Source organism: Ursus maritimus, unplaced genomic scaffold, assembly GCF_017311325.1.
Source record: "Ursus maritimus isolate PB19 unplaced genomic scaffold, ASM1731132v1 scaffold_14, whole genome shotgun sequence".
In the NCBI taxonomy this organism is placed as follows: domain Eukaryota; kingdom Metazoa; phylum Chordata; class Mammalia; order Carnivora; family Ursidae; genus Ursus; species Ursus maritimus.
This window is the reverse complement of record NW_024423786.1, coordinates 56443232-56463267: the sequence shown is the minus strand read 5'-3', so window position 1 is coordinate 56463267 and position 20036 is coordinate 56443232. Positions and strand designations below refer to the sequence as shown.

Here is a 20036-nt window from a genome sequence, read left to right as displayed (position 1 = left end):
GCGAAGAGAAGGGAGGGGAGGGGCGGGGAGACGGGAAGGGAGGGGAGGGGAGGAAAGGAGCGATGGGGAGGGGGCGGGGAGATGGGAGGGGAGGGGAGGGACGAAGGGAAGGGAGGGAGGGAGGGGAGGGGCGACGAGTGGGGGGGAGGGGAAGGGCAGGGGAGGCGGTCGTGGAGGGGAGGGGAGAGGTGGGGCAAGGGAGAGGAGGGGCGGGGAGACAGGAGGGGAGGGGAAAGCCGCCCAGTCCTGGGCCAGGTACCTGATGAGAAGTACAGACAGGGCTGGAGCCCCCATACGGGTAGCCACACCCATAGTGTCAGAGTACCCCGTGCCCCGAAGAGGGGACACGGGGAGGTCGGAGAGCATAAAGCCGGGCTCCTTGGGCCACCTGGGGTAGTAATACTTCGTTCAGTTGTACTCCAGATAAGACCGGTGTACATAAATAAGAAAAAAGAAACATCAAAACATGGGTTAAATAAAGGCCACATGTCAGAAAGGCAGGAGGACTGCTCACGGCAGGCTGCGAACATTCAGGCCAGGGCAAGAACCCCCAGTCCTGCCCCCTGAAGCCCTCCCAGGGAGCCCCAAAGCTCCCTGGAGTACAAGGGAGCAGAGTCCGAGACCAGGAATGGACATCAGTCCACCCTGCCCGGGAGTCTGGGGCTCACCCTGGGAGGGCCGGACTAGGCCAACAATGCCCCTTTTTCAGAGAGAAAGCCTGGAGGCGGCGGATATGGGGCTGGGGTGTCACAGAACTGGGATCACTGAGGGGTTATGTGGTTTAGGCGTCTCGGCTCTTGGTTCAGAGGCAGGTCTGGTGGGGAGCCTGGGATCACCACCGGGAAGGATGGGGCACTTGTGCAGGAGGTCACGGGGGCAGGATGGTGGGGTGGCTGTGCCTGGAGATCCTGGACTGGGCGCAGGGTTGGGCATCATGAAGCCACAGTCCGCTGGGGGTGGAGGTGTCCCAAGGCCAGGGTATGCTAGTATCAAGACCTGAGGGGTGGATCCAGGCCTTTATTTAATTATTATTTAGCCGGGCGAGTCCCAGGGAGCCTGAGAAGGGCCCAGCGGTGGAGTCCTAAGGTGGGCCGAGGCCGGGTGGGGGCACGGATGCGGGGCAGCGAGGCGGTGGCGGTCCGGCGGCGCCCACCTGTGCGCGGGGATGCGCTGAGCGCCGAGCCCCTTGCCCACCAGGAAGTGCACGTCGCAGAGCACCTCGTTGTTGAAGAGGAAGGCGAAGCGCTCCTTCAGCGTGGGCCGAGTGCCCCAGTTGTAGACAGCTCGCGCAACCTGCGCCGCGGCTCCTCGGCCGCCCGCTCCCCGCCGCCGCGGCCTGCGCGCCCGGCCCGCGGACCCGAGCCCTGGCCCGAGTCCCAGCCCAGGCGCGGGCCGGCCGGCGCACGGCAGCGGCGTCGTTGCCGGCACGGGGGCGGCGTTGGCGCTGGGCCCGGGGCCGCCCCGCGCCAGACGACGCGGCGCTGACCTTGCGCCCGCCGCTCCCACCGCCGCCATCTTGTCCGGTGCGCGGCCGCGGGCGGGGCGGCGGGAGGAGGGCGGGAGGGGAGGGGCGAGCAGACGAGGCCAGGAGGGAGGGAAGGGCGACGGGAGGGAGGGCGGGGAGACAGTGGAGGAGGGAGGAAGGGAAGAGGGGAGGGGAGGGAAGGGGCGAAGAGAAGGGAGGAGGCGGGAGACGGAAGGAGGGAGGGGAGGAAGGAGGATGGGAGGGGCGGGGAGATGGGAGGAGGAGGGAAGGGGAAGGGAGGGAGGGAGGGGGAGGGGCGACAGGTGGGGGAGGGGAAGGGCAGGAGGACGTCGTGGAGGGAGGGGAAGAGTGGGCAAGGGAGAGGAGGGGCGGGAGACAGGAGGAGGGGAAACCGCCCAGTCCTGGGCCAGGTACCTGATGAGAAGTACAGACAGGGCTGGACCCCATACGAGTACCACACCATAGTGTCAAGTACCGTGCCCCGAAGAGAGGACACGGAGGATCGGAGAGCATAAAGCCGGGCTCCTTGGGCCACCTGGGGGAGAGGGGTCAAAACCTGGAGCTGCAGCCTGGGGAAGGGGTTTCTGGAGGAAGGGATGCTGACCAGCGGACCAGCAGTCAGGAAGATGAACAAGCCAGGAAGAGCCTCTTCCAGGTCCCGGAGACACAGCAGAGTGTCCAGAAGGCTGGGTAGAGAGGTCAAGGCCGGAAGTACAGACCCATCCCCACAGGTGGGCGTGAGGCGCTCCCCGGGCCCTTACCTGAACACGGGACTTCAGGACACGCTTCCATAACGTCTGCGACAACGCAGCATCTAATTAGTGGCTGGGAGACAACCCCCTCCCGACCCGGGTCTCAGCCTGGTCATTCCCATGGAGAAGGGATTTTTGTTGGGGCAGGCGTACACGGCCCAGTGACACCTAGGAGAGCCACAGGCAAGACATCCCACCTCATTGTCCAGTCTCTGCCCAAAAGTTGATCAGCTCTTTTCCTCCAAAGCAGACCTTGAATGGGGCCCCTGTTCCTGGCTCCCACCACGGCCAGCCTCACTGGACACACAACCCGAGGGGTCATCCGGGGCCTCGCACTTGATTTGATGCTCTGCTGTCACCGTCTTGAGATTTGAAATCATTTTGGAACAAGGGACTCTGCACTTTAATTTTGCACTGTGCCCGGCTTTTCATGACCACCCTCAGCCTCAACCACTTACCTTTCCTTACCCTTTAGAATCCAGTCTCCTCCAAATTTTATCGGGTGTCTTGGAGCCTTTGCTTAAAGCCTTTCAGGGGTTTCCTTCCGTTGACAGCCAATCCCCTCCCCCTGGGGACAACCTCTACCCTGGGGGTGAGGGCACAGCCAAGGGCGTTGTGCGGCTCCACACCTCCCAGCCCCACCTCATGGGATATGCTCCCATCAGCAGCCTTGGCCACTGGATTTAATAAAATGCCACCTTGTTGCCAGCTCACTGCCTCTGCTCTTTTGGGGTGAGAAATTGACCCAAGGCCAAAGCATGCAACTTATACCCATGGACAAAGGCAGCCCTAATCTGGGGGTAATTTTTTTTCTCATTCTAAAAGTAATGTATGAAACATAAAGGAGGGAATCTTAGAAATGCCAGAAAAATACAGAAAAGTCCATGACTATCACCCATTGTCTTAGGATCCAGAAGGAGCTAGTGTTCACACTTTAATGTATTTCTTTATTGGCCTTTTTTTTCTTGTTTGTTTTTTACAAAGAGTAGCATCTCTTTATATAGTTGGGATCACCCTGAAACTATCTCATGTGGCAAGAGGGTACCAGACTTTTTATGTGGGGATGCTGAGAAGTGGTTCATCTGAATAAATCGGGTCTGGTTATAGTATAATCCTTGTTCTTGCCTTTTTTTTTTTAAGATTTTATTTATTTATTTGACAGAGACAGACAGCCAGGGACAGAGGGAACACAAGCAGGGAGAGTGGGAGAGGAAGAAGCAGGCTCCTAGCAGAGGAGCCTGATGTGGGGCTCGATCCCAGAATGCTGGGATCACGCCCTGAGCCAAAGGCAGACGCTTAATGACTGCACCACCCAGGTGCCCCTGTTCTTGCCTTTTGAAGATAATTATGGATTCACGGCATTCAGACTCAGGTAGTTTGAATTAATTGTAATCATGATTGATGAAGAATACCTCTATGTGGGCTCCTGTGTGCCTTCAACACCCCCCAGAACGTGGAGAGGCACCCCTGCCTTCTCTCAATGACATGGTCCAGGCCCATAGTGCACCTCCCCTGCCCCGAAACACAAGATCAACTATTCTCCGGGGAGCCCTCATTCCCTGGGGTGGAGAAGAGTATCCATGACTGCATTTTGGGTACTGGGGACACCTCTTCAATTACTGCACGCTAATTTTTGGTGCGAAACTGTCAAATGGCTACCTAAGTGATCAGGTTGAAATGATCAGTTTTGAAGAGTGTGAGCTCATATTGCCATTTGCAGTTTAGCTCTAACAATACTCTGTAACAGGTGTCCTCAGCAAACATGGCCTGCCTGAACCTGCTAGACCCAGCCCACCACTTATTGTTGTAAATAAAGTTTTATTGGCACACAACCATGCCCATTTATTTGCAAGTCATCCATGCCTGCTTCCCAGCTTCCAGGACAGATTTGAGTAGTTACCACAGAGACCAAAGGGCAGGCAAAGCCCTTTACAGAAAACATTCGCAGGGGCGCCTGGGTGGCGCAGTCGTTAACCATCTGCTTTCCGCTCAGGGCGTGATCCCAGCGTTCTCGGATCGAGCCCCACGTCAGGCTCTTCTTCTGGAAGCCTGCTTCTTCCTCTCCCGCTCCCCCTGCTTCTGTTCCCTCTTTCACTGGCTGTCTCTCTGTCAAATAAATAAATAAAATAAAATAAAATAAAAAACATTTGGAAACCCTCCTCAATAGATGCCTTCCTCGATTTTTAGCCCCTCACCCAAAATATAATTTTACCTTTTTCTTTTATCATTTGGTGAACGACATAAGTTTCTGAAGATCCTGATTATAGCTTGTGTAATTTCATACTCATTTTATGTGTTAGCATAAAATACAAGGACAGACCCTCGTAGTAATATCATGTCTCTACGATCACTGCCGGATCTAAGATCACAGGAGCTATGGAGGTGGGTGTGAGGGACTGGCCCGCCTACTGGGTCAGGGACTGTGCACGTGACCAATCCTGGCCAATGAGTGTGTACGAGATTCCCAGGGATGGTGTAACAAATTATCAGAAACGCGGTGGCTTGAAACATTTACTCTCTGTCGATTCTGGCGGTCAGAAGGCTGACGTGGTCTCATGGGGCTAAAATCAAGGCGCAGTGTTGGTTTGCAAACGGGCCCCTGTACGTGCCGGGCAAGGAGAAACTGAAGGAGGGGGCAGGCCATTCCGGAGGAGTAGATGGCACGCTTATGAGCAAGGGAACTTCCTTCCAAGGCTTGTCTAGCGCTCTGCACCTGCCTGCCAGCATGCTGAAGCTTCTATAGAGGCCTGAACTGGGCTCCGGCACGTAGCATCCAGATGGTTGGTCTCAGTGTCTCAAGGCTGTGTCCTCGGGCAGCTTCTCAATGCGGGCAAGGCCAGGGGACCACACCTTCCCGGGACAGGGGAGGGGGGTGGAGCCTCCAATTGCCCGGGTCCTGCTCACAACCTCTCCACGCCCCCTCCAACGTATGGGCAGCGTTCTCCTTCTGGAGGCTGGAGGGGGCGCAATCCACTTCCTGCCCTTCTCCAGCTGCCTTTGCGGTTGTCTCATTCTGCTTCCACTGCCGCGTCTCCTCCCACTCCGACCCTCCTGCCCACTCTTATAAGGACATTTGTCGGGTCATTGGGCCCTGTGGGGAATCCAGGGTCAGCCTCATTCAGGGTCCTCAACTTAATCCCATCTGCAAGGTCCCTTTTGCCATGGGACATAACAGACGTACAAATTCTAGGGATTAGGACATGGACATCTCGGGGGTGTTATTCTGCCCCCACGCAGGGTGAACGGGGGCTCCAGTTGCACTGGTGTGTGTGTTCGTTAAAACGCAGCAAATGTATACGGAAGATTTATGAACGTCATTGTGAGTTTTACTTCAAAAGAAAAAAACGTAAACAAAATTCACAAACTCTTTGGGAATCCTGTGCTAAAGGCATGCACGCCAAATTATTCAGAGGGGAGCCGGCTGATGTCTGCAACTGTGAAACGCGTCCGACCCAAGTCGGAGCCATGGAGGGGCCCCCCCAGCTGGAGAGGTGGGAGGGGCGGCAGAATGCCAACGGTAGAATTCATGTTTCGGTAGGTGGGTGTGCCCTGCAAAATTATTTAAACTTGGCTGTATGTTCGGAAGTTTTCAAAATCAAATGTTGGTGGGGGAAGAAGACAATCAAATTGTTTCCCACTGTTTGGGGCTTGGGCTGGCGCTCCAGCGGGGGTGGCCGCCGGTTCCCACGGTGCCCATGAGCCACGTGCGCAACTTGGTGGGGGAACCTCCAGCCCCCGGGGCTCCCCAGCCCCGGCCTCGGCCTCAGCCAGGCCCCAAAGGCAAGAACAAGGAGGCTGTCCTCGAGGCTCCGCTGGAGTCAGGTTTCCCTGCGGCCGCGGGAACCACAGGCCCCGAGATGGTTTGCGGGGGGCCTCGCGTGTTCCGAGACCTGCCTGTGCACGGCGCTCCACCGGCCCCACATGTTGCCTAGTCCGTGGATGAATGGAGTCGCTGCTGGCGCATTGGTTTCTGGGCTGATTTCCAGCCTCCGGGTGCTTGGCCTGGTCACTGCAGCCCAGTGCATTATGGTTTTTTTTTTTTAACATGATTATTCTCTTACTCGTGTTTATTGTTCTGTCTTCTGTATGTCCTTGCTTAGCCCTGAACCAGGAACAACTGGGTCAACTTCCAGAAGGGGGCTGGAACAATACAGTGAGGGCTCAGAATGACATCCTGGGAAATTTAAACTGCTGTGGGTTTTGAAGTTCTAACCCAAATGACACCTGTCTGGCCAGCTGTGTCCAAAGCAGCCTCGGGAGCTCACGTGTGTGCCAATTATAGGAACATAGGCCAGAAAGTTCCGAGCTTTGCAGAGGGCTGGGGCGCTGGCCTCTTCCTCCGCTTTCCAGCCATCCTGGGTGTTTGGCTGACCTACAGACGCAGGAACCAGGAAGCTCCTTGTGCCGATCCTAGTGGAATCCTTTGATGAGAAAACAAGGAACATCTTTCATGTTCTGATCTTGCTCACTTTCTCAAAGCTCCACTAACCTGCCTGGGTAAGGAAGCCGTAGCTGAAAAGTTACATCATTGACAGTGGAATTATATATTTGTACTCTTCTGTTTCTCTAAATGTTTTTCGTTTTCCATTGCTGAAAAAGGAATAGAAACTTGTGGTCTCCTCTGAGTCTCCGTGGTGCCTGTCATCCCCACTGTATTCACCTCGTCTGCACGCCCCCTGGGCGGTCTCTGAGCATATGGACCTGCAGAAAAGCTTCGTATGCGCTGCTGTGTTGATTCCACCGTGGATCTAAATATGCAGCTCCTGGGGCGCCCGGGGGCTCAGTCGGTGAAGGGTCTGCCTTCGGCTCAGGTCGTGATCTTGGGGTGCTGGGATCGAGCCCCATGATGCGCTCCGCGCTCAGTGGGGAGTCTGCTTCTCCCTCTCCCTCCCTCTCTGCCCCTAATGAAACTTGCATATATACAGCCCAGACATATTCATGGCAGTATTTTGTGTTTTTTGGTAATTGCTCCAAACTGAAAACAACTCCAGTCAAATGGATAAGTAACCTGAATGAATGACCCAATATTCATTCCATGGAATATATACAGTCATGAAAATAAACACAGCTGCTTGGGATAACCTGGATGAATATTAATTGAAAGAAACCAGACATAAAGAATATGTGCTGGGGAGTTCCTGGGGGGCTCAGTCGGTTAGGCATCTGCCTTCAGCTCAGGTCACGATCTCGGGGTCCTGGGATCCAGCCCCAGGCTCGCTGCTCCGTGGGGAGTGTGCTTCTCTCTGTGCCCCTCCCCCTGCTCATGCTCGCTCTCTCTCAAATAAATAAAATCTTAAAAAACAACATGTGCAGTATCATCTCACTTATGTCAACTTGTAAAAGAGGCAAGACTATGTTTATGTAGGCTGCATACTCCTGTAGTCAAACCATAAAGGAAGTGAGAAAGTAATATTCATAAATTTCAAGTTACTGACCCTGGTGGGAGAAGGAAGAACTGGGTCCAGATGGGTCTTATGGTTAGTTGTCAGGGGGCAGGGGAGGGCTTCTCCGATGGGACGGGGGTCATGTGTTGGCTTTACAATAACTTGTTAAATTATCCATTTGCATGCATGCATTTTTTTAAAGATTTTATTTATTTATTTGACAGACAGAGAGAGAGGGAACACGAGCAGGGGGAGGGGCACAGGCAGAGGGAGAAGCAGGCTCCCCGCTGAGCAGGGAGCCCAATGCGGGACTCGAACCCAGGATCCCGGGGATCACGCCCTGAGCCAAAGGCAGACGCTTCACCGACTGAGCCACCCAGGCGCCCCAGAATGTTCTAGATCTTGATGGGGATGACATAGTTACCTGCGTTCGCCTAGACCTGTCCAGCTGCGCTATTAGGTTCTGTGGAGGTCACTGTGGGTCAGCCACACCCCAGTGGAAACGTGACATTTTTACCTGTGCTCTGCTGTCCTTCGGAAGACCCAGAGACGAGCTGTGAAAGCAGAAATTTGCGGGCACGCCGGACCCAGGGGTGACCAGGGAGGGTCCACGGGCCCCTTGCCTCATCTGACACTCCTTCTGTTTGCCGACCAGACGTCGGGGCGCTGAGTCTTTGAGAAGGTGTCAGAATTTCTCCGGCAGCGGTCTCGGAACCGCCCCAGGCCCGTCTATGCTGGCGGTGGCCTCTAGGGGGTGCTGCTTACACAGCCAAGCCCGGGAGTTCAGCTTCCTTTCCGGAGACGGAATTTTTATGAAACCATCGGTGGAAGGCCAGGTGGGATGTCATCTCCCCGACCCCACCGCCCTGATTCTAAGACACTGCGGCTGTCACACAGGGAGATATATCATTCACGCCAAAAATGCCTGACACAAGAAAAAAGAATAGGAAAGGTTAGCAAAAATTTGGGGGGATGGGGCGTCTGGGTGGCGCAGTCTTTAAGCGTCTGCCTTCGGCTCAGGGCGTGATCCCGGCGTTCTGGGATCGAGCCCCGCATCAGGCTCCTCTGCTGGGAGCCTGCTTCTTCCTCTCCCACTCCCCCTGCTTGTGTTCCCTCTCTCGCTGGCTGTCTCTGTCAAATAAATAAATAAAATCTTTAAAAAAAAATTGGGGGGGGGCATTCTACCTCCCATAGCGTCATTATAGGTAAAGAAATTGTGGTACAGAGAAGCTAGCTGACTTGCCCAAGGTCACAAAACTCACATCAGGCTCCTCTGCTGGGAGCCTGCTTCTTCCTCTCCCACTCCCCCTGCTTGTGTTCCCTCTCTCGCTGGCTGTCTCTATCTCTGTCAAATAAATAAAATCTTTAAAAAAAAAAATTGGGGGGAGCGACTGAAGGGAACCAAGACACCCCCAAATATACCACCTTGGTGTAAGAATTACTTTGAGCTGAGAGCATCTGAGCTCCTGAAACCCCTTATCTGCCTAAAAACAGAGCCTCCCCAAAGAACTCAATTGTCATAAATCCCTTCTAGGGATCAGTGTCTCCTCTCGGAGAAGCGAAGCTGGCACCCTTCCCAGATAGACTGTGTCACAAACTGTCCTATCTCCCATTTATTCTCCTGAGGGCCCATTTATCGTTCCTAAAATTAATTTGCTCTCCTGTAAGTGGCTTTTCTCCCCTCCCTTTGTCCTGTTACGCCAGCGTATGAGCTCTCGGAGCCCACCGTCCTTCGCTCCTTCTCTCTGCGATGGCTGAGCACATACAGTTAAAAATGAATAAAGTTGCGTGGCTCCTATCGAAATGTCTTTCATCAGTTTCATTGACAGGTCCCCAGGACAGAACCTAAGAGGGTAGAGGAAAAGGTTTCCCTCCCCCACACAGCTGGAGTTTGCCGGGGACACCAGCTGGGGGTCAATGCTTCCTGGTTCCACTTGGCTAACATTAGCCGGGGAGAAGGTGGAAACACTCCCAGCGAGCCCGCCCAGCCTGCTCCCTGACACCCCAGCCCAGGAAGGCCTCTCCTCCAAGCAGGTCAGCGACCCTGAACAGGGGAGGCCCCGCCTAGTCACGTGCCAGCAGGCTCTGCCCGGATCTGGTGTCATGCCCAGTCGGATTTGCTTGGGCGCAGAACGGACTGTTCACACGGCCTCCTGAGGTCACGAACTGAGTACATGACTGGGTTTGGGGGCAGGAAGGAGACACGTTTGCCGGAAACTGGCAACTCTTCATGAAAGTCTCACTCCCAGTCGTGGTGGTCGTGGTGTTGAGATCACTAGGGGAGTGGTAAGAGGGGCGAGGGGCGCTGGATGCGTGCCCGTGGGCTTGCAGCGCTCCTTCCAGGGGTGAGTCAGAGCCCCTCCAAACACGGGGCCACCAGATATCATGGGGGACAGAGGATGAAGGGCCCAGCGCCACCGCCGACGGGTTCAAGCCAAAAGTGTTACCCGGACTCCCATCAAGACCTTGAGTCTGGGGCGCCTGGGGGGCTCAGTCGGTGAAGTGACCGCTTCCGGCTCAGGTCATGATCCCAGGGTCCCGGATCGAGCCCCACATCAGGCTCCCAGCTCAGCGGGGAGTCTGCTTCTCCTCCCTCTGCCGCTCTCCCTGCTTGTGCTCTCTGTCTCTGTCTCTCTCTCAAATGAATAAATTAAAAAATCTTTTTAAAAATTAAAAAAAATAAAGATCTCTTTGCATTAAAAAAAAAATAGTCTTTTTGTCTAACTTCCACTGATGAGTTCCCTGGGCCAGAAAACAAGCTGAAGGAACCTTGGAAGCTGTGGAGCTGCCAGGAGGTGGTGTCTTGCAGGACAAGGGCTCAGTCTCTAGGGGAAGTCAGGACCTGGGGTGGGGGGGTCTCAGCTCCTGCAAGCAGGTGTGCAGGGTGCTGCCTGAGCCCCCACCAGCCAACAGCCCAGACGACCCAGGCCCCTCCTCCTTCTGCAGGGCGACGCTAGGCAGCCATCCTGGGGGCGCTGGTCACGTGGAGCGAAGGGTGCCGACGGACGGGGCCCTGAACCTGGTGGGCAGCCTGGACCTCCAGCCACCTGCATAGCCCACGCCGCTTACCTGGACGTCCATTTTTAGCAGGTGCCCGCAGCCGCTGAGTGGCACCCCGGGCCCCAGGACTTTCCTCACACTGCTCCCCCACAGCCGGCACCTTGTGCTCGTGGCCCCTGAGCGGCCCTCCGGCAGCTGGCACCCACTTGGCCTGGATCAGCAGGAGCCGGGGGGACCTGGGAGTAACGTCCCCATGGGAGCAGCCCTAAGCTGATGACCCACAGGTGTGGGGTGCAACTACCCCAGCTGCCTTGCCCCAGGTGGGGCAACTGAGGTGTGACCCTCACCCTTTCCAGAGTTCCCCTTGGGGACCTTGTCCGATGTGCCCCCCTTTGCTCACCTGCCTTTCCCTTTGGTTCCACGCCCCCCACCACGGGGCTTCTGCCCCTCGGCACTGCTGACACGGGAGACTGCATAGTCCTCAGTTGTGGGGCGTCCCAGGCGCTGAGGGGGCTGATCAGCACCCCCGGCCCCCCTCCATGCGAGGGGCACCCCAGTGTGACAACCACGGACACCCCCGATGTGGCTGTGCCCACGGGGGGGCGCAACTGCCCCCCTGGAGAGGCACGCCCTACTGGGTTTTCCCAGGGAGTCCTACAAAGCCTTCCCGCGTGCTCCTGCCTCACTGTGTGCTTCTGGAAGACCTGGCCCAGGACAGATGGCAAGAGGAAGAACTCCATCTGGGGGCCAGTTTCCCAAAGAAGCGGAAGGGCCTCGAGATTCGGGGTTACTGGTCTGACTGACGCACTCATCCGTTTCGACTCTCAGAGCAGACCCCGTTACTACATCCAGGACTCTAGAGACGGGCCCGCCTACCACTTTTCGAGCTCCCAGGTTGACCACTATACTCCGGGAATGCTGACCACGGATGAGTATAGAACAGGAGAGGCTGTTCTGGAATGTTCTGGAAGTGCTTGTGCTGCTCTCAGGGGCAGGGATCCTACCCCTCTCCCTCCACCCCTCCTCAGACTTATCTTATCTCTCCCTGACCTGGCAAATCCAAAGTCCTCCGCAGCACGAGATTCTTCCTTTATTGCGGAGACCTGGCGTTGAGGTTTGTGCTACCCCCCCCCACCCGCCACGTTGCAGAGGCGGCGTCCGAGGCATGAGAGTCATAATGCCTCTCTTCACAAGGCGGCATTTGTGAGGGGTCAAGTGCGGGACCCACGATACAGGCACAAGCAGGAAGACGGCCTCGTCTTGGAGGCAGGCAGGGCCCTCCAGCTCTGTCTTCCACCGCATCTGAGAGGAGCAGCTCTTTACGGCGGGGCTCAGGAGGAAATCGAGGCGAGGCTGGTGACTTCGAGGTCAAGTAGACAAAAGGGGGCCTCGCCTGTCGCCTCTCCAAAGAGGGGAGCCGATTCCTCCCTGGCCGGTCTTGTGGCTTGAGGGAGGTGGCAGGGTGGCTCCCTTGTCCTCCAAGTGCTGATGCTGAGACCCCTTCTCCGGAGAGCTCCCACCCACCGGCCACCACCCCCTGCTGCAGGACCGTCCTGGCAGAGGCCTGGACATGGCTGAGGCCTGGGTCACTCCCTAGCCCCGGACTGGACCAGGCTGAGTGCTGGACATCGGGGCTGCGACTCAACAGAGTGACCCACTCCAGATCCCTGTCCCTTCTGCCCCACGGGGACCGGTGGCTGCATGCCCAGGAGTGGGGAGAAACGAGCAGAAGCCCAGCCACCCAAAAATGGAGCCCGAAATAAATCTATGTGTTTTGTTGCTGTTCTTTTTGGTTTTTGCTTTACCTTTTTAAAATTATTATTATGATAAAACACACACAACATAAACTTACCACTTTAACCGTCTCCAGGTGCACAGCCCCGCGGCATGAAGCACACTCACCCCGTCCTGCATCCACCCCCACCCTCCGTCTCCAGAACGTTCCGTCTCCCCACACGGAGACTCTGTCCCCAGGAAGCACGGACTCCGCACCCCCTGCCCCAGCCCTGGCTCCCATCATCCACTCTCTGTCTGTGTGGACGGGACTCCTCTGGGGACCTCCTGGCAGTGGGGTCCTGCGGGATGTGTCCTTCTGGGTCTGGCTGCTCTCTCTGAGCTCGGTGTCCTCGGGGTCCGTCCACGTCATGGCAGGTGTCGGGGTCCCTTCCGTTCTAGGGCTGGGTCATGTTCAGCGTGTGGACAGGCCCCGCCGTGTGTCCTTCATCTGCAGAGGGACCCTGCTGGGTGTTGTGAATCGTGCTGCTGTGCTGTTTCTCCCCCTCAGGGCTTCAATGATACGTAATGCACCCATCTTAAGTGCACAATTTGGTGTTTTTAGTGTATTTCCACAGTGTATACCCATCACCACAATCAATTCCAGAATATTCCATCACCCCAAAAGCAGCCCCATCTCCATCAATCATCATTCCCCATCTCCTGCCCCAGCGCCCAGCCCCCGTGAGCACCCTTCCCGTCGTGGAGGAGTCTGTTCTGGGCGTGTCACACACGTGGACTCACATGCCGTGGGGCCTTCCGTGTCTGGTTCCCTCCCCGAACGTCGTGGGTTCAGGGTCCGCCCCCGGGGCAAACCATCCAGCTGAGCCCTTCCCAAATTCCTGGTCCACAGAATCATGAGCAAAATAAAATGATTTCGTTAAGCCAGTGAGGTTGGGGATTATTTGTCAGGCAACCACACACCCGAGCTCACCCCTCTTTCCCGTCTTGGTTTCGTACGACGACTCCCTAGAGCACAATGGGGTGGGGAGCCGTCCCGTCTTTGCCATGCCTCTGTGGGGACACGTCTGGTCTTGAACCCCTGAACCCAGCTGCAAGCCCAGCCCTTATCGGCTCTCCTGAGGAACCTCACATGATCGATGGTGTGCGTCCAGGCTAGGGTGGGGAAAAAGGAGACCCCGTCGGCGTGACCCCAGCCTCCGCCACTTCCCCGCCTCCCTCACCTCCTTTCCCCTCCCAGATGGTTCTTGCCGTCCCCAGGGAGAAGTCCAGCCCTCCTGCTCCTGCATGCACCTGGCCAGCGGAGGGAGGGCCGAGCGCTTGGGTCGCCCAACGCGGAGGGCCGGACCGACAGGACCAGCTGAACCCAAAGGGGTGAGCGCGCCGGTGACGTGAGGCTGGAGCGGGACTCACTCCCCAGCAGTGCGCGGAGAAGCCGCTGTGGCCAGGAACCCTGAGCTTCACCTGGAGAACCCCAGCCCCACCCCCCACGTTGTCCAGAGACCGTCATCTCCTCCCCCCAGCGTAGACGCCGCGCATGAAAACCTTTCATTCACTGGTGAGTTTTTCAAGACCCACAGCACAAATGTACTTTATATGTTTTCCTCTGGGAAGTAAAATCTGGATATTTAGCAAATACGCGCTGCTTTTATTCCAGAAAGAAAAGCAGGAGGGAGGGAGGGAGGTGTCAGGAGGGAAAGACAGACAGACAGGCAGACAGACAGGCAGGCAGGGAGGCGTTCGGAGAGGCAAGGGAATGAGGTGTGCGCTCTTCCGAGCTCTACAGCTCTAGCCGTGCACAGCGCTTCTCTGTCTGTGGCCCAGGGAAGCGGCAGCTCTGTGCCTCGGTTTCCCCGCCGGTGCCTGCAGTACCCACTCTGGCTCCAAACGCAGGGCGAGGAGCTCTCCTCTCCCACTGGGCCCCCCGCCTCCTCCTTCACTCCAGGGTGGGGGTCCTGGCAACACCCCCCCCCAGATGCCACCTACCATCATGGGGCGTATGGCCCTAAGGGGCCGCGACAGGTGTGAACTGCGCCAGTGAAGGGTGAAGGTGTGGAAGACAGGGAGGCCCCTCTCCTGGTCCTATGACACCCCTACCCCAGTCCCCAGATGGGCAGAGTGAGGCCCAGAAGGGGGAGAGGCAGGCGAGGACGTGCGGAGGGGCACCGGTCCAGAGACTTCACTCACCCAACCTCTCCCTCCACGAGCACTATCGAGTGCCCAGTGTGTGCCCGGGGCTCAGGATGAAGGGACCGAGGGTCCGGGAACTGGGGACCAACCCCACACCATGTAGGGGCTGGGCTTCTCCGTCCACCTTTCCAGCGGGAGACCCACCAGCCCCGCCAGGCTCAATGAATTCATTTATTTTTATTTTTTTTAAGATTGATTTATTTGACAGAGAGAGAGAGAGGGAGCACGAGCAGTGAGGGCGGGCAGAGGCAGAGGGAGAAGCAGACTCCCCGCAGAGCAGGGAGCCCGATGCGGAACTCGATCCCAGGACCCTGAGATCATGACCTGAGCCGAAGGCAGACGCTTCACCGACCGAGCCACCCAGGCGCCCCAGGCTCGATGAATTTAAATAGAATAGAAAGAAATACATAAAGGATTTGCTTCCTTATTTTTATTGGCCACGTTTCACTCTGAAGCCACGTGTGGCTGGTGGCTGCTGTCTTGAGAACATGTCCGTCATTCCAGAAGGTTATTTTTCAGAAGGTGCCAGCTCAGCAGGGGAGTCTCCCTTCCCACTAAGCAGGTGCTCTCCGGCTTCAGAGGGTGGGGGGGGGAGGTGGCAAGCTCAGAGGCCGGGACTGGGCGAGGGGACATCCTCACCCCACTGGGCTGGACTGTAGCAAAGCCAGGGTCCTGGTTGTGACATTGTAACAGTTTTGCAAAATGTTACTGCGAATCTGCAACTGTCCCTGCAAAGATTCCCAGCAGGAGGAGGTGTCCCGGGGACCCCGTGTTTGGAGCCCCTCAGATTTCGTGCCCGGGAGAGGCCCGGCTCCCCTCCCCGCGGTCCTGGCTCCCACCGGCAGCGGTCTCGAGCCAGTTTCTCACCGCTGTGTGCCTGGCACCAGGATCAAGTGAAGGGATGCTGAAGGACCAGAGACTGGGCAGGGCCGAGTCACCGAGCTGAGGACCTTGGGTCAGGAGTGACCAGGGCTTGGACCCACAGCTGCATGTGGCCCCGGCCCTTCAGGTGCCACCGTGCACGAGCTGCTACTGTGCAGGCCGCGCCATGCTTCTCCCATGTCTCCGCGACTCTGTCCTGAGCTGGGCAAGCACCCTGTCCCCCCTCCTTGTCGTGTCCCAGCCTTCTGCCACCTCACAGGGGTCACAAAAGGGAAACGGAGTCAGGGAGCAGCTGGAGCGTTACTGTACTTATACACGGGGAAACTGAGTCTCCATGGGGGAAGTGACGGACAGGGCAGGGGATCTTCCCAAGGTCACCGCAGATCCCAAACCCTGTGTGGGGACGAGGGAAATGCCCCTTTGACAGAGGTGTGAACGCAGCCCCAGGTTGGGAACAGACGAGGCCAAGGGCACCGTCCTTCCTCACGTTCGACTTGATCCTGTCACTCTTCCGACGTGGGTGAGTCTAACTCCCGGACAGGCGAGCGTTCCCTCTGGAGACAGGACGATTAAGGAGGGAGCCGACCTGGGGTGGCACAAGGGAGAGCTTGCCGCGGAGACGGGTGATGGAGACAGGAGCAAAACCCGCGGGAGGCCCCAGCTCTGGGGGGAGACGTCTGTGTGCCCCCCCCCCCAGGGTGATAAACTCGTCCTCAACGCATTTATCGAACGCTGAACACATCCTACACAGACACACTCTGGCGATCTTCCAACTTCAATCGAGGTGCGATTCACAGAATACATCAGTGGTGTGGGGTATATTCACCGTGCTGTGTAACCATCACGGCTGTCTCATTCCAGAAAGTTCCATCACCCCAACAGGAGACACTGACCTGTCCCCATCAGCCATCACTCCCCACCCCAGTCTCTGATACCCACAGAGCCCCTGCCTGTCTGTGGCTGTGCTTCTGCTTCATTTATTTATCTGCGAGCGAAACAGAGCAGGGGAGAGGGGCAGAGGGAGAGAGAATCTGGAGCAGACTCCCCGCTGAGCACGGAGCCTGACACGGGGCTCGATCTCACGACCCTGAGATCAGGACCTGAGCCGACATCAAGAGTCAGACGTTCAACCGACTGCACCACCCAGGTGCCTCTACTTTATTATTCTTTTCAATAAAATTCATTTTTTAAAACACTTCCAGCTCTACAGAAAGGGCTGTGAAGATACAGTTCCACGCGCCCGCCCGCCTCCCCGCCATTAGCACTGAAAGTCAGCTTGTGCAGCGCGGAGACCCACAGCGCGGACATGGTCCAGGGCGCCTCTCCCCGTCCCATCTGCCCCGGCCGGGATGCGCGAGGCCAGGTGGCTGTGGGGCAGCTGTGAGCCCCAAGGCAGCCTCTCCATTGCCCCAGGTGGAGACGGGCCAGGGCGCCACAGCCACAGCCTGGGAAAGGCTCCAAGTTCCTCCCGCTCCGGAGTTTTCCTGCCGCTCCTGGAGGAGAGAGACGTGGAAGGGGCGGGATAGGCCGAGAAGAAACCGCAAGTCCAAGAACAAGCCGTGCCCGAGGCTGGCTCGGCGGGCAGGCAGAGGCAGGGAGAGGTCAGCGGTGAGGCCTGGCAGGGCCAGGCAGAGCTCGGTGCCGCCTGCGAGGGCAGGAACTTGGCATGCAGCCCCCGCCCCTCTGCACACACACACAGATGCCAGGCTGGGCAGGGGACAGGAGCGGGGCCCAGGGGCATGGAGAGGGGACTTGGCGGGGGTGGTCCTGGAGGGGGCAGGGTAGCTGCAGCGTCTCTGAGGGGGGCTCTTGGGGGATGGCTGGACCAATGCAGGGTAGGGGCCAGGTTCAAGGATGCTCAGCTTTTCCTTCGGGGTGTCAGGTAGGGGGAGGGTGTGCTCACGCTGAGCCTGGCGTTTCCAGGGAGGACGGGGGTGGCCTGCAGGCCCCTGTTGCCCAAGAGATCCTAGAGCCTATGCCTGTCCAGGTAGGTCTGTCACCAGCCCAGAGAGCGCCCCTCTCTCCCCAGTCCCATGTCCAGGCTGACTCCAGATGCTCCCAGGTCACCTACTGACACAGCCAGCCGTTGGTCCTCTCTCTGGCCTCCTGGCCACGGCTCTGCCCTGGCCTGTCACCTGTCACCCCTCCCTAGGCTGGCTGCAAGGTGACAGCAGCTCATCAGGCCCTTTGGGCTGCGTCCACACTCCACGCGGCGACAAGATGGTCCTTCCAGAAATGACATCCAGTCGGGTCTGTGCCCTTCTGTGCTTGGTCCTTCCTGTGGGTGTCTGTCCGCAGGAACAATGGAAACCACACTCACAGCAGCACAACTCACAACAGGCAAAAACGTGGGAACAAGCTCAGTGTCCGTGGACGGTTACGGTTAGGGTTAGCGTCCCTGGGCCCCGAACAGCGGTGCTGCCCTGAGCCCACGACGCTCGGGGAGGGAGCCAGATGCAGAAGCTCCAGGAAGCAAGCCTGGCTTGGCACACCCGAGGACTGTCCCCCAGACCCCTGACCCACAGAGCCCAGTCACGCAGACGCCCCGCAAGGCCACGCCATCCGTAGGTCGCTGGGCAGCTCACGCGCCACGCCGCCTCCCCTGGCCGCTCTCAGATCCCTGCAGGTCAGAGGAGGAAGCGGAAGCACACAGCCACCCAGGCTGACACCCTCCACCACCAGACTTCACCGCCCCTCCCCCACCCATAGGCTCCTGCCTCCAGGAAGCTCTCCCTGATCCACTAACTTCCCACCAGGATGGGAAGTCAGCCTTGGGCTTTCCAGCACAGAGGCCTGCACCGGGCAAGGGTTTAACGATGGCTGAGGGCCAGGCACATGGGGGAGGATTGAATCACTAGGTTTTGACCGGTTGCAGTGTTCGAGGTTGGCAATGCCACTAGAAGCTGCCCCCTTTCTCCTCCCTAAGCTTAGATCTGGGGCAGCCGGGAGCCTCGCCTTGGATGTGGGGAGGTCGTGGCACAGCTTTCAGGGCCAGGCCAAGCCGGTAGCTCCCCCTTCGGTGCCGTGGAATGTTTGCTCTCCAGTCCGGAGCCTGAGGGGCCGCCCAGCGCACCGGCGAGAGCCCAGGCCCCCTGGAGCAGTGAGCCAAGCCCGCTGGGCCGCCTGCGCTCCGGACTCATGGCGTCACTGGGGATGAGAAGTGGTTTCAGGCCACTTGTTACACAACAGAAAACCAGGACAAGGACACAAGTTTTTATGACTTTTATTAAATCCTTACAAAACAATACAAAATTCTGGCATTGACAGTTGGTGTAAGGAAAATGAGCCGTATCGATTCACCTGGTGCGGTGGAGTTAAAGTGCTTGGGTGTTTTCCCCCTACTTTTAAAAAACTTTTTTTTTTTTTGTCTTTTTTACTTAACATTGAAACGTGGCCGTTCCCCTCCCCCAGCGCCGGGTGGCCTGGGAGCCAGGTGCTCATTCACAGTAACGGTTCTGACAGTCCCTCCAGCTCACACGGTCCAGGTGACACGTGATGGGCGGAGGAAGTGGCTGTCCCACCTTTGGGAAAAAAAAAAGCTCCTCACAGCTCCGCTTTCCAGAGTAAAAGGGCCAAGGCGCCTGTGGCGGGCGGGAGTCCGTTTGTTTCTTTTTTACAAAAAGGCAGAAACCCCAGTTGCAAAACGTAGGATCACCTGTGGGCAAGAAGAGGGGGTGGGGGCGGCCTCCCCACCCCCCAGGGTCTTTGGAAAGGCCAGTCCACAGATCCAGGGGGGCAGGGGGACAGGAGGGGGTGTCAGTCCCCACCAGGCACCAGAGACTGCCACAGAAACGGCATCTGGGTCCCCCCCACCCGCGAGGCCCCCCAACATTCAAGTATTCAAGAACAGGGAAGGGAAGTCAACTGATGTCTTTAAAAAATTAACAAAACAGGACGAACAACTAGAAGCCAGAGGGCTTTCCAGGCCCTGGCCTGCCATGGAGACCTGGCCAGACCCCAGGCCACGCTGCCCTGGCGGGGGGCCATAGGCACCCTCCCTGGCCGGCAGAAGCGTGTGTGCGTGGAGAAGGGGGCCTGTATTGCATAGTGTTTCCCACCCGAGGACGAGGAGGGCGTCAGTCTCCCCAAGCCTGGCAGGCCCCTTGACGTCTGACCCCAGCGCCGAGGTGGGCAGAGGCGGGCATGACGATTCCTGGGTGCCCAGAAGGAGGCCGTGGCAGCAGCGGCCCTTTTCCTGAAGGTGGGCAGAGTCGAAACACTGCCCTTGGGGGTGGGGGCTTCAGCAGGACCCCTGGGTGGGCCCTGGCTCTGAGGAGGAAGGGGGCTGACAAGAGCTTCCACACCAGACCCCAGGGGTGACAAGGGGCGGGACGTGGCCGTGGTCAGACTGAGCCCTGAGAAGGGGCACTCGGGTGCCCGGGGTGGGGGTCTCTGGGACCCCCACGTTGGCTGACGGGCGCCTGTCCAGCCCCTCCCACTTCTGCTGGCACCGCCCTCCTGGGTGGGCAAGGGAGGGGGCAGTGGGTGCACCCCCCACCCGGGTCAGCTGCAGCTTAAGGTCAAGGTTTGAGAGCCCCGATTGTCAGTCAGAGGGGAGAGGCCACGGGCAGCCGTGTATCCTGCCCGCCTGCACCCAGGCCCCCTCCC

General features: G+C 57.9%; 1 protein-coding gene and 1 pseudogene across 1 annotated transcript in view; one reads left to right on the top strand and one right to left on the bottom strand.

The window, feature by feature from the left end:
- Positions 1-1515, bottom strand: part of BTBD2 (BTB domain containing 2) — a 28358-nt gene extending 26843 nt beyond the window's left edge. The window contains 1 exon segment of the mRNA XM_040628301.1: positions 1154-1515. Coding sequence (XP_040484235.1) covers positions 1154-1515 — 362 coding nt within the window.
- Positions 1516-5703: 4188 nt separating this feature from the next.
- Positions 5704-6665, top strand: LOC121102445 (annotated as a pseudogene).
- Positions 6666-20036: the final 13371 nt, after the last annotated feature.